Source organism: Callionymus lyra, chromosome 8 (genome assembly GCF_982586985.1).
Source record: "Callionymus lyra chromosome 8, fCalLyr1.hap1.1, whole genome shotgun sequence".
Lineage (NCBI taxonomy): Eukaryota > Metazoa > Chordata > Actinopteri > Syngnathiformes > Callionymidae > Callionymus > Callionymus lyra.
In genome coordinates this window covers 23,420,421-23,435,106 of record NC_141825.1, presented here as the reverse complement: position 1 = coordinate 23,435,106, position 14,686 = coordinate 23,420,421, and the positions used below count along the sequence as shown (strand labels likewise).

The following is a 14,686-nucleotide window of genomic DNA, read 5'->3' as shown; positions in this document are numbered from 1 at the left end:
TGGAATACAAATAACCGTCGCCATGGTAACATTACATTTATTGTAAAAAAAAATCCTTTAGACTCATTAATTATCTCAGTACATAAAGATTGTAGTTAACATTAAAACTGTACATAATATTTTTAATTCCTGAAGAATTTCTCAATTAATGTAAATCTTTGTGATAAGATTGTGATAAACGTCAACGTCGGAACCGGCCGTCAGTGACACCAACTGACAACACTTAGTTTAGGTAGAACTTCATTCACTCACGGCGAACTTGGCGAGGATGTAAGCTCCGGCCCCGACTCCGATCCCCACGATGCTCTTGAAGCTACGGAGTTGGAAGAACATCACGTCACTACAACGACAACAACAGACACTTCTTAGGACGGTGAGGCACGAACCCAAAGTGCTGCACCACGGTGGGCAGCATCCCGGCCAGCTGGTCCATGGTGGGGTACTGGTACCTGAGGAACGACATTCATGAAACCGTGACACACTGATCCGGCCGCTCGCGTCGGGTCAGGTCCTCCTACCCTTGTGGCATCTGCGAGGCTCCGACCTGCTGTCCAGGGGCGTCGACGTGACAGACCACGAAGTGCTTGGTGATCTCCTGCATGTCCTCGTTGTTGAAGAACGAGTTGAAGCAGAGCTTGTCTGTGGACCAGAAGAGAGGTGAGAGGTCGCCGAGAAACTCCATCCATCTTCCATCAGTTCATCTGAGGCCGGGTCGCGGTGGCAGCAGTCGTAGCAAAGAGGCCCGGACTTCACTTTCTCCAGGAACCTCCTCCATCGCTTCTAAGGGAAGGCGTTACCCGGGTCCGTCCTGAGGTCTCCCCCCAATATGACAAGCCCAGAAAACCTTCCCATGGAAACTTCTTAAAACTTGCTTTTCTCTGTGTGCAGGGAAAGTTCTAAACTCGTGTCTCCTGAACGACTGAGCTCAGATTAATCATAACGCTCCGCAAAGAGTGAACATTTATTTTCCGCTCAAATGTCTCAGGATTTGTCGGTAGATCTCTCGTCGTTCATGAGGGATCGTGTTCAGACGGAGAAGATCCTCAAGATCTCGGAGGATTCTCCAGGAAAGTCAACAGTCTGGAGAAGCTGCGAGATATTTCAGGGCAGGATTCGTTTGAGTGACTCGCTGAGGATTTACTTCCAAACTTCAGACGCTCTGAATAAATAATGTGTTATGAATATGGGCTCCTCTCCGTCGGGGGCCCTCCTCCCCCAGGCGACCTAGTTTAAACAGAAACGTCATGCAGTAACATCATCTGTCCTCCAGGGTTGATTAAATGGACCAATTAACATCTGGGTCTGGAGCGGCTTGTTAGGGTTTTTGGCCCGAAAGGGGGAAAAGTGACAGAAGTCTGAGGTTGAACTCGGTCCAGGTTGTGTCAGAATCTGCTGACTCAGCATCATAATGACCCACTTTGTTCTCCTCAACTGACTCATCCTCAACCGATCACCTCGAGTTCATCTCTGACCTGATTTTCTCGAACAAGAGTCAGTTTTTCTACCTTTTTCTGTCTCAATTTAGAAGCTTCAGCGTCGATCGGCTGCGTTGATCGTAGAAACTTCGGTCTCGTGAATTATTAAAAGAAGCTAAACCATGATGGACGTCGTGTTCTTCGTGAACATTCAGAGAACTCTACTGATCGTAATAAAGATCATCGTAGTAGACCTCCTGATCGTAGCTAAGATCCTGCACGTTCAAAATAGTAAATATCTTGATTGCAGTAAATATATTGATCGTAGTAACCATCGTGATTGTAGAAAACCTTGCCATCGTACGATGATCGTAGCAATCAGCGTGATCGTAATAAGCATCATGATTGTAGAAAACCTTGTCATCGCACGATGATCGTAGCAATCAGCGTGATCGTAATAAGTATCGTGATTGTAGAAAACCTTGTCATCGTAAGATGATCGTAGCAATCAGCGTGATCGTGATATGAGTAAACATCGTTTCGTCGTAAATAAACTGATTGCAGTAAATATATAGATCGTAGTAACCATATTTATTTGTTGTAACCATCGTGATTGTAGAAAACCTTGTTATCGTACAATGGTCGTAGTAAGTGTTGTAATCGTAGTTAACCTTGTTATCGTACAATGATCGTAGGAATCAGTGTGATCGTATTCAATATTGTGATCATAGTTAACCTTGTTATCGTACAATGATCGTAGTAAGTGTTGTAATCGTAGTAAACCTTGTTATCGTACAATGACCTTCGGAATCAGTGTGATCGTATTCAATATCGTGATCGTAGTAAACCTTGTTATCGTACAATGATCTTCGGAATCAGTGTGATCGTATTCAATATCGTGATCGTAGTAAACCTTGTTATTGTACAATGATCTTCGGAATCAGTGTGATCGTATTCAATATCGTGATCGTAGCAAACCTTGTTATCGTACAATGATCGTAGGAATCAGTGTGATCGTATTCAATATCGTGATCGTAGTAAACCTTGTTATCGTACAATGATCTTCGGAATCAGTGTGATCGTATTCAATATCGTGATCGTAGTAAACCTTGTTATCGTACAATGATCGTAGGAATCAGTGTGATCGTATTCAATATCGTGATCGTAGTAAACCTTGTTATCGTACAATGATCTTCGGAATCAGTGTGATCGTATTCAATATCGTGATCGTAGTAAACCTTGTTATCGTAAAAAACATCCTAAACATAGTACATTCCTCATTATAGTTACCATCATGGTAGTTATAATTATTGCAAAAGTACTACACATTTTGAAGGTAGTAATCTAACATTTTCTATCAGGAAATCCAACGTCAATTGCTTTATTTATGTGGTTTTGCTTGTTATTATGGTGGTTTTAAATTAAATGAAGGTTTTTGAAGTGAATCAAAAAACAACTAAAATGTAAATATTTCACATCCATGATCAGGATTTATTTCATTCTTGGTTTCAGAGACGAAACCATCGTTGTTGTCAGGTGTTGATTCAGGACTGCTGGAGTGAAGGTCAAACTAAGAGTCAATCTTGTTGCTGCTGCTGCTGATGGGGATGATGTTGCTTTTTTTTCCCATCAGCCCCTTCTCCTCACATCCCTCCATGCGGCGCTGCAGTGCTGCCGGCTCCGCCTCCTGCATCACTGGATGTTTTTCTGACCTACATTTCATCCACTTCTTCTCTTTTTGTTTTTCTGATTATCTCTTACTCATGTTTTGCTTTTAATGAGTCTTTGTTCCGGCGGCCAATGACCCGAGGCCTCAGAGGTCAACGGATTAAGGAGATTAGGATGTCATCGCGTTAGTAATCATTAACACGTTACCAAATTTAAGAACGTCAGCATCGTGATCGTGGTGAACGTCGTGATCGTGGTTAACATCGTGATCGTGGTTAACATCATGATCGTGGTTAACATCGTGATCGTGGTTAACATCATGATCGTGGTTAACATCGTGATCGTGGTTAACATCATGATCGTGGTTAACATCGTGATCGTGGTTAACGTCGTGATCGTGGTGAAAGTCGTGATCGTGGTTAACGTCGTGATCGTGGTTAACATCGTGATCGCGGTGAACGTCGTGATCGTGGTTAACATCGTGATCGTCGTTAACATCGTGATCGCGGTGAACGTCGTGATCGTGGTTAACATTGTGATTAATATCGTGATCGTTGTTAACATCGTGATCCTGGTTAACATCGTGATCGTGGTTAACATCGTAATAGTACCTAGCATTGCTATAGAAGTAAACATTCATATTATAACTAACACAGTGATTATAAGTAACATCGTGACTGTAGATAAACATTTCGGTCGTTGTGATCATTGTTAAAACGAAACCGTACTTTGCGTTCGTACGAAACACCGTCAAAGATGGAGTTCACTGCAGAAACAAAACTTTTTCTCCATCAACAAACGTTCACACCTGACTGGAGTATCTTAACACCTGTGACACGTCGGCCAATTATCACGTCTGAACAGTGAAGCAACACCTCACACAGAGCAACATCTGCGACACACACACACACACACTCACGCACACACACACACACACTCACACAAAGTATACACACTCACGGTTCAGTCCCACGTCGTGGTAGGTGAGTATGGCGGGCTTGTTCCCCTTCGGAGCGCCGCGGATGACCACGTGAAGCATTCCATACGGAGTCTCGACATCGTGTTCCTGTCGACAAACACATCGTTTTAATTCATTCACACTCATTAGCGCAGACGTCACTTTGATGGATTCATTCTGTGATTAAGAAATATTTAAGTCTCTCGACTGTTCCACAAATTCAACAGCTTATATTATATTATAATAATATATATTGAAGCCTCATTATATTTCTGTCAATCTGTTTGCATAACCTTATCACCTGTATTTGTTCGGGTGACACGTGCTGAGTGTTCTATTCAATAAAGGTCAAGCCCGAACACTCAGGAAACGTGTCAATAACTTCTGTCTGTAACTTTCACCCCATGAGTCAGACATAACACCAACTGAATGTTACCTTATAAGGACTTGTGTGCAACAGTAGACAACGGCCTTGTAAGAATATATGCGCGTGTTTTCACACTCGTAACTCAGAGCTCTGTACACCTCTCGTTGTTATACGTCCTGTGTAACATCTTTAATAAATCTTTTTGCCAGACTATATTGGACCGGACTTTTTCTCTCACTAACTCAAGGATCCCAACGAATCTTCAAGACTACTTCAATATATATAATGACAATAAGAAGGATGAATTGATTCATTCTGTACGTCTTAATCCAGCAAATAAACAATTACAAACTATCATATTATATTATAATGACTGATGATACTATATTAGCTGCAGGTGTTTATACTTAAAACGATCTTCATTATAATGATTCATTTAGACATTTTTAATTGTTTTTGACATTCGACAAAATTAAGTATATTAATACGAAAATATTAATCCATAATAATTATAATTACAAGAAATTAAATAACTTGTTTAAAAAAATAAAAGCTAGTTAATCAAAATAAAATAAAAATCCTATGATAAATATCACAATAAATGAAATCCAATAGTTTAATACATTCTATAATTTAGTGAGATTGTTATTAATTAGTGCTAAAGTAAGTCAAAGGTTAATATTATATCGACAACAGACTCAATAAAGAAATTGTTGATATTATTGTTAAAATGATTTTTTTCCCCCAGAAATCCTTGGAAACTGATCCGATTAAAGATTCATGAATTAAATATTTAAGGAGAAGAAATGACCCACATTTTGTCAGAGAAGCAGCCAAATTTAAAATGGAGGTTTATTTTTGCTGCGCAATAGAGGCACGCACACACAAAGACACACACACGCACACACACACACACACACACACACACACATAACTAAACCATCATCACATCTGTTGAGACTCGTCGTCATCTTCACGCCTGCAAACCATCTTCACACTGCAGCGTCACAACAAAAACAAGGAAGCAGCCAAACATCCTGCAGCAGCAGCTCCTCATCCCTGCATCATCATCATCATCATCATCATCATCATCCCTGACTTAATCTGAGCGGATTATCCAAATAATTCCGCGCTTTGACATGTGCTCTCTGACATTTTTTTGGCAAACGTGAGAAGGCGAACGCAATCATCTGAAAACAAATAAACAAACCTTCAAAGTAAGAGCGTTTGATTCCCTGAACAAACACACCTGGATCCTCTGGATTATCTTAATCTCAGAGCATCTCACAGTAAACACACTGGAGGCGTCGCTCTGCAGCCTCAGCATCTGCAGTGTGTCAGTGTGTCACAGACTCTCCTGACGCAGCACATTTTTTCTCCCCCCTCACCCCCTCAAACACCCCCATAAATAGAGATTATTGACGGGATTAGAAACACACTCACCCCGTCCCAGCACTCGGGCATGGCTGAGCTGTGTGTTCGCTGATGAGGAGGAGGAAGAGGAGGAAGAGGACCTGCTGGCGAGCCCTCGCGGATGCTGCAGTGCCTTTGTCTGCCGAGCCTGGACTCCCTCCCTCCTTTTTACGCCGCTCCTCACCCCTCCTCCCCCCCCTCCTCACCCCTCCTCACCCCTCCTCCCCCCCACCAAATTCCTCCCATTCCCATAAAGCCAGATGACGATTGGCTGAGAGGAGCAGACGCCCCGGTACCAGATTGGGTCTCCTGTCAGTGTTGACTCGCATCAGCACCAAAATGATCATCAACAGAGACCAACACAGCCGGCCGAATCATTATGACCGCCTGCCTAACAGTGTGTTCTTGACAACAGAACTGATTCATCGTCGGTGCAAACAAAGACGACCTCCAGGTAGACTTGAGTTTTAACTCGAATCTGTTGATACGATACGTATCAAGATACAGGGACTACAATACGATATACTGTGATACTGTAGTAACAAGTATATATGTGAAGTATTGTCCAGTACTTGACTCTGGTGTTGTGATAGTGTAGTAACAGGTATATATGTGAAGTATTGTCCAGTACATGACTCTGGTGTTGTGATAGTGTAGTAACAAGTATATAGGTGTAGTATTGTTGAGTACTTGACTCTGGTGTTGTGATAGTGTAGTAACAAGTATATATGTGTAGTATTGTCGAGTACTTGACTCTGGTGTTGTGATAGTGTAGTAACAAGTATATATGTGTAGTATTGTCGAGTACTTGACTCTGGTGTTGTGATAGTGTAGTAACAAGTATATATGTGTAGTATTGTCCAGTACTTGACTCTGGTGTTGTGATAGTGTAGTAACAAGTATATATGTGTAGTATTGTCAAGTACTTGACTCTGTTGTTGAGATAGTGTAGTAACAAGTATATTGTGGAGTACTTGACTCTGGTGTTGTGATAGGGTAGTAAAAAGTATATATGTGTAGTATTGTCAAGTACTTGACTCTGGTGTTGTGATAGGGTAGTAACAAGTATATACTGTATGTGTAGTATTGTCCAGTACTTGACTCTGGTGTTGTGATAGTGTAGTAACAAGTATATATGTGTAGTATTGTCAAGTACTTGACTCTGGTATTGTAGTATTTACAGACCACATGACTCTTGACGAAGTCGTAACTGATTTCATTTGTTTTCAAACCAAAATATGTCCAAACATCAACTTTAAAAGCTGCTGGAGTCACTGTATCCTCTCGTCCTCAGTCATCGCCGTAGTCTTGCAGGACTTAATTATTACTGCAACTGCGGAGGACGTAATGACTGCTGCCATCTAGTGGCTGAAAGTTTCATTTCAACAACAAAAATGAACAAAATATTGTCCTACAACTATGATGTAAATTTAATTTAATTTTTATTTTAACTTTTTCTAAATATAAAGCATAAAATAAGTATGTTTGGGTACTGTTAGTGTAAGAATGAATCCCTATGTTACCATTTACACACAACTGCCCTTTATTTTTCAGTTACAGATGAACCCTCGACAACCTGAGACAAATATGAACCGTCAATTTGACCTGTGCTAACATGCTCACAGTAGAGATAGCATTGCAACACGTCTGATACAGGGACAGGTCAGGGTACGCAGGTGAGGCAGTGCCTCTCAATGCGCAATCCATCACAAACTGTGTTGATACATTCAATTGACACGGTGGCCGTATCTCTAACTGCCAATATAATGCTCACAGATACCTTTATTTGCCTTGATTTTCCACAGTCTGGCTCATGCATTTAACCATAAATGTTTAATGTTTGTAAGTTTCTTATTTAGTTTTGCTGATCGGAAATACAAACACAGTGAAAAGGCAAAGTTTGAGGCACAAACTAACGAGCCTCATCAAACTACGTCACATCTCCATTGAGGCGGAGAGACTTTAAAAACCAAAGAAAATAAGGTTTTACAATAAAGTAACAGAGGTTTGTGTGTCGAAGAACAGAAACATGGACTTAATCTACAGATAAAATTAAGACAAGAAACTGTTTTAATTTCAATCGTATAAAAAAGAGATAAGACTAAGAAAAATACAATAGAATATTTACAAACCAAATTTGTCCTTTAATAAAATACTATTGTTTTTCTCACGCTAATATTGACCCAAGTAATACTCAACATTTATCATTTCACTATAATAAACATTGTTCTGGTTTGCGTTAATCTAGCCAATCAGGGAAGGCCTGACACAATATTAACCAATCAGAAGCAACAAAAGGCGGGTCTATCTGTCATTACAGCTAAAGTTTACGGTAAATTCCCCAAACGCCATTAAATGAGAGGAAATAAACGCTCGGCTTTCAAACGAAGAGTATTGGATCAGTTGTGTCTTCCTTGTAATCCTTTACTTTCACGGTCGTACTCTTTACTGTTTAAATCAACGTTTGCTAATATTTGTTAAATTATTTTTTTTATCTCATTCATTTATTTCTACATCTATTCATTGTTTAAAACGAATTTAGATTTTTAGCCAATTGAAAGATCTCAGATCATTAAATATGGTTAAATATTTTGAAAATACAACTTTAAATACATTGATAATTAAAATGTAATATTTCAGCTACGACTCTTATGTCAACATTAAAGATGAAAGATTTATGAAGCTATGAATTAATATTTATCTACAATCGTTGACTGCCATAGATCTAGAGGACGTAGACCAACGTCCCACAACATATCACAACAATTCAACATAGACTTGTCGAGAAATTTTGGATTAAATCATATATTTTTTAAAGTCAAACATGTGTGAAAAATGCTGTTGAGGTATGAAATAACCAGAAGTCAATTGAATAAGTTTCTGTTTTGAGTTTATACATATGTGTCATAGATGTGCAAATGTGGATTTTCTTTTTTAAATCAGTCAATTTAGATTGAAATTAAAGCATTAAAAAAAGGCATTATTAGTGTTTAAAGTTCTAAATACCCTGCAAGTTTAAAACAAGAAGAAAAACATTTCTGTAATACTTTATTTGACGCCTATATTGATATAGTATATTCATAGTTAGTGATGCTGAGGTGATATTATTGTATAACTACAGTTACATAAAAACTTGTAAATGTTCATAATGCTTCATAACATAAATCATAACATACTATAAATTATTTAATTATATATATTAGAACAGCCATTATTATACATTATTAACAATTGCAATGTCCGTATCGATGAGTGTTATAAATATGTGTATGTACTTTATTTATACTACCCTGTGCAACAATCATTGTAGGCGGACCAACAGCTTATCAATAAAGAGGAAAAGAATGAGAGCAATTAAAAACAGTAGCAATTAAAAACAGTAGAGCAATAAAATAAGATAAAAAGTGTCAGCATACTACTCTTTGGATATATATATACATATAACCTTGTTGAACCTCATTATAACACATTTAAAATACATTTAAAATGTGTAATTATCGTAAAATAATGTCATTTAAAATTTTAAAATCAAATCATTACAATTCATTTAGGTTAAAAAAAACAGTTGAATGAACGTATTTGAAAGCATAATATAAGTATATAGTATATTCTTTAAATCTTAAATGACCCAAATCAAAAAAAACTTAAAAAAGAACTACAAGAAAAAAGCTTAGAAAATAAGGATAAAACTCACTTCAAAAGGAAGATCATCATTAAAAATGTTGAAAGAAAGGAGTGAAGAGTTAGAAAAACACATGCATAACATCTTCTAATTATAAAGCTCAGAGTGAGAAGGCGTGGAGTGAGTGAGGCGAGAGAAGATCTGATGTCGAGCGACGCCTTCACAGTGAAGTAAGTGACGCCCGGTGCACTTGTTACCTGTCGTTACGGTAGTGAGAACAATAACAACTCTGCAGGAATCTTATAAAAGCATTTGTCTGAAGAAAATATACACTTTTGTTCATTTTTGTGTTGCAATTAAACTTCTTAGCAGTTATCATGTGCTCCAAAGCTAAGGGTTCAGTGAGATCCTGGTTGATGACTGAGGACGAGAGGATACAGTGACTCCAGCAATTTTTAAAGTTGATATTTGGACATATTTTGATTTGAAAACAAATGAGCAGTTACGACTTCGTCAAGAAGCATGTGGTCTGTAAATACTACAACACCAGAGTCAAGTACTGGACAATACTACACATATATCCTTGTTACTACACTATCACAACACCAGAGTCAAGTACTGGACAATACTACACATATATACTTGTTACTACACTATCACAACACCAGAGTCAAGTACTGGACAATACTACACATATATACTTGTTACTACACTATCACAACACCAGAGTCAAGTACTGGACAATACTACACATATTTACTTGTTACTTCAGGATCACAACACCAGAGTCAATTACTGGACAATACTACACATATTTACTTGTTACTTCAGGATCACAACACCAGAGTCAATTACTGGACAATAATACACATATATACTTGTTACTACACTATCACAACGCCAGAGTCAAGTACTGGACAATACTACACATATTTACTTGTTACTTCAGGATCACAACACCAGAGTCAATTACTGGACAATACTACACATATTTACTTGTTACTTCAGGATCACAACACCAGAGTCAATTACTGGACAATAATACACATATATACTTGTTACTACACTATCACAACACCAGAGTCAAGTACTGGACAATACTACACATATTTACTTGTTACTTCAGGATCACAACACCAGAGTCAATTACTGGACAATAATACACATATATACTTGTTACTACACTATCCCAACACCAGAGTCAAGTACTGGACAATACTAGACAAATATCCTTGTTACTACACTATCCCAACACCAGAGTCAAGTACTGGACAATACTAGACAAATATCCTTGTTACTACAGTATTACAACACCAGAGTCAAGTACTGGACAATACTACACATATATCCTTGTTACTACACTATCACAACACCAGAGTCAAGTACTGGACAATACTACACAAATATCCTTGTTACTACAGTATCACAACACCAGAGTCAAGTACTCGACAATACTACACATATATACTTGTAACTACACTATCACAACACCAGAGTCAAGTACTGGACAATACTACACATATATACTTGTTACTACACTATCACAACACCAGAGTCAAGTACTGGACAATACTACACATATATACTTGTTACTACACTATCACAACACCAGAGTCAAGTACTGGACAATACTACACATATATACTTGTTACTACAGTATCACTATATATCAGATCGTTGAGCCTGTATTGTTATATGTATGTATGTATACATATCATATTCTTACCAAAACATAGTTGCCATAGTAACGCACACAAACACAACTTTGACACAATAAAAACATCAGCGTTTGAAAACAAAGTCACCGGATGTTACAAACTAATGTGCTTCTCACTCTCCACAGACTCACAATAGCGGTGAACACACAACTGTGATCAGCCTTTGACAACAACAGGTCAGGTTGAGAGACAGAGCTGAGCCAGAGGACAAAAACAAGTTTTACCTTCCAGTCTCCAGGAGGCATCAGCTGCTCACAGCTTTCCTGCAGACACACGAGAGGAAGCGTCAACATTCGTGCAGATTCATTTGTGTTTGGTTTCTGTGACCTTGTGTTTGTCGTGTTTCTGACACAAATGTTTTCATCCGGCAGTGAAGACGTGTAGTTGCTACACTTGGCCACAGGAGGGCGGTCTTCATGTATAGCTCCCTCCCTCTTTTTTTTAGCTCTAGTCAGACAGCGTCCCCTAGTGGTCAGTCGAGATAGTGGCCATGTTTTTCAATATACATATATAAAATACATTTTTTAAAATGTGATAAAATAAAACAATCATCTTTTGAATACAATTTTCTCAAGTTTTCATGATCATAAATATTCATTTGGCGACTAAAATAATTATAATATAGTTGAAAAAAATAATACACAATATATAGTTTAAAGAAGAAAATTAATATTTAACACTTTTTGATGATCAACCATTACTTTGGTCAGAATTATATTTCGCTCGTTTCACCACTAGATGTCACTGCATTTAACCTTCGTTTCGATACTAATCTCGGCCACAAGAGGGCGAACGAGGACCGCGATTTAGAAGGGAGTTGAAAAGAATCTCCATAATTGCATAAATATTTAAATATTCAGAATGCAAACTTGTGTTGGTAGTTTTTTATAAACACAACACAGGATTATTTCTGTGGTGACGTTACAGTGTGTGTGTGTGTCTGTGTTTATGTGTGTGTGCATGCGTGTGTGAGTGCATCTATGTGTATGTGTGTGTCTATGTGTGTGCGTGTGTGTGCATGCGTGTGTGAGTGCATCTTTGTGTAAGTGTGTGTGAATGTGTATGTGTGTGTGTATGTGTGTGTGTGTATGTATGTATGTGTGTGTGTGTGTGCGTGTGTGACTATATGTGTGTTTGTATGTGTGTGTGTGTGTGTGTGTGTGTGTGTGTGTCTATGTGTGTCTATGTGTGTGTGTGTGCGTGCGTGTGTCTATGTGTGTGTGTGTGTGTCTATGTGTGTGTGTGTGTGTCTATGTGTGTGTCTATGTGTGTGTGTGTGTGTCTATGTGTGTGTGTGTATGTGTGTGTCTATGTGTGTGTGTGTGTGTGTCTATGTGTGTGTGTGTGTGTCTATGTGTGTGTGTATGTGTGTGTCTATGTGTCTGTGTGTGTGTCTATGTGTGTGTGTGTGTGTGTGTGTCTATGTGTGTGTGTGTGCGTGCGTGTGTCTATGTGTGTGTGTGTGTCTATGTGTGTGTGTGTCTATGTGTGTGTGTGTGTGTGTGTGTGTGTGTGTCTATGTGTGTGTGTGTGTGTGTGTGTGTGTCTATGTGTGTGTGTGTGTGTGTGTGTGTGTGTGTGTGTGTGTGTGTCTATGTGTGTGTGTGTGTGTGTGTGTGTGTGTGTGTCTATGTGTGTCTATGTGTGTGTGTGTGTGTGTGTGTCTATGTGTGTGTGTGTGTGTGTCTATGTGTGTGTGTGTGTGTGTGTGTGTGTGTGTGTGTGTGTGTGTGTGTCTATGTGTGTCTATGTGTGTGTGTGTGTGTGTGTGTCTATGTGTGTGTGTGTGTGTGTGTGTCTATGTGTGTGTGTGTGTGTGTGTGTCTATGTGTGTGTGTGTGTGTGTGTGTCTATGTGTGTGTGTGTGTGTGTGTGTGTGTGTGTGTTCTACTGACCGATGGAACCCCGGGGCTCCGGCGGCGCGTCTGCTTCAGCCAGTGTCGAGCGATGACGTGCCAGCGGTGAAGAGGTCGGTTGCTGGAGGAGGAGGTGTTGTTAGGAGGAGCAGGAGCAGGAGTGACCGGAGTCTCCCCTGAAGCCTCCTCTGAAGCCTCCTCTGACTTCTCCTGCTGCGGAGGACGACGATCAGTGAGCGATGATATGAAGCATCAGCTACATATCTGTTCAAAACTATATATATTTTCTTAAAGCAAATTCTCATTATTGCATTATTCAAATGATGCTCTTGATACTAAACTATACTATACTATACTTTTTTCAAAATAAAAGTTTGTAACGCTTTCATTTTTGGTTACAAACCCACTGATTCTTTAAGTCACATCACAGATGAGTCAAAGTCTTGCAGGAGCCAAGGTCTCCAGCAGTTTGATGAGGTTTTGTTGGTAGTGAGATAGTGGTGAAGTGAACTAACACATGATAGAAAGTGTTACAATGAAGTTTGTTTTACACTGGAATGTCAAGTGAAGGACATTTGAAACTCAATGCTATACTTGCTAGCTAAGCTAGTGGCTAATAGTGCTAGCTTAGCTCATGGCTAACAGTGCTAGCTTAGCTAGTGGCTAACAGTGCTAGTTTAGTTCTTGGCAAACAGTGCTAGCTTAGCAAGTGGCTAACAGTGCTAGCTTAGCTAGTGGCTAACAGTGCTAGCTACGCGCGTGGCTAATAGTGCTCGCTTAGCTAGTGGCTAACAGTGCTAGCTACGCTCAAGGCTAATAGTGCTCGCTTAGCTAGTGGCTAGCAGGGCTAGCTTAGCTAGTGGCTAATAGGGCTAGCTTAGCTAGTAGCTAACAGTGCTAGCTTAGCTAGTGGCTAACAGTGCTAGCTTAGCTGCAATGAGGTGAAATGTAGCACCCTGTAACACTTTGTATATGTTTAAGATTAGAATGTTAATTGGGTCAAATGACAATGAAATAAGAAAATATAATTTTTAATATCAGACATTTTCATGACAGGAAAACAAGTTGTCTTTATGTGGCACATGAGTCCATCTTCATGTTACGGGGTGCTCACCATGAAGTCACCACAGATGTTCACGGCTGAATGCATGGAGAACGTTAAAATAAAACCAAACATATTTAATGAGTTTGACGTCGACAGTGAAGTGGATCGAACGAGAACATTTGATTGACAGATGCAAGGAAGACGACCGTAAATACATCTCTTTTTTAAAAAAAATGTGAGACTCCCTGTTAGGAGGAGACCACAGGGCAGACCCGGGACCAGAAAGAGAGACACATCTGAATCAGAGACTCGTCGACCTCTGTGAGGACGAAGCATTACATAAGATAAGGAGAGTTTGCCGGTTCAACTCCCTTTAAACGACGAGATAACGACGCCTCTCTTTGTCCTCGCCCAGCGATCTAATGTCTCGCCTCCTCTCACCCACATCTGTCCATCACTGACCATGTCGGCGTCCGGTCCTTTGGGCTCCGGCAGCAGCGGCTTCTCCTCCGTGATCTGTTGCTCCTTCATTCCCGCCATCCTGGACTGCAACCTGCGATCGCCATGGCAACAGAGACGGAGGTTAGAGTCGTCGCGTCAGACGAGCAGCGTCGCCCGCGGAGA

General features: G+C 39.7%; 1 protein-coding gene across 6 annotated transcripts in view; it reads right to left on the bottom strand.

Moving 5' to 3' along the window:
• Positions 1-14,686, bottom strand: part of ndrg4 (NDRG family member 4) — a 38,980-nt gene that overhangs the window by 7,411 nt on the left and 16,883 nt on the right. For 2 of the 6 annotated variants that reach the window (XM_087798164.1, XM_087798167.1), the window contains exons 2-8: positions 14,525-14,615; positions 13,057-13,230; positions 11,386-11,424; positions 4,044-4,149; positions 519-639; positions 387-449; positions 253-313 (exon numbers count right to left, since the gene is read on the bottom strand). In XM_087798164.1, coding sequence (XP_087654290.1) covers positions 253-313; positions 387-449; positions 519-639; positions 4,044-4,149; positions 11,386-11,424; positions 13,057-13,230; positions 14,525-14,602 — 642 coding nt within the window. In that variant the 5' untranslated portion in view covers positions 14,603-14,615. Of the gene's footprint in view, positions 1-252; positions 314-386; positions 450-518; positions 640-4,043; positions 4,150-5,851; positions 5,976-11,385; positions 11,425-13,056; positions 13,231-14,524; positions 14,616-14,686 lie in introns of those variants that run through there. The other 4 variants (XM_087798168.1, XM_087798169.1, XM_087798165.1 and 1 more) reach the window with 3 other exon arrangements.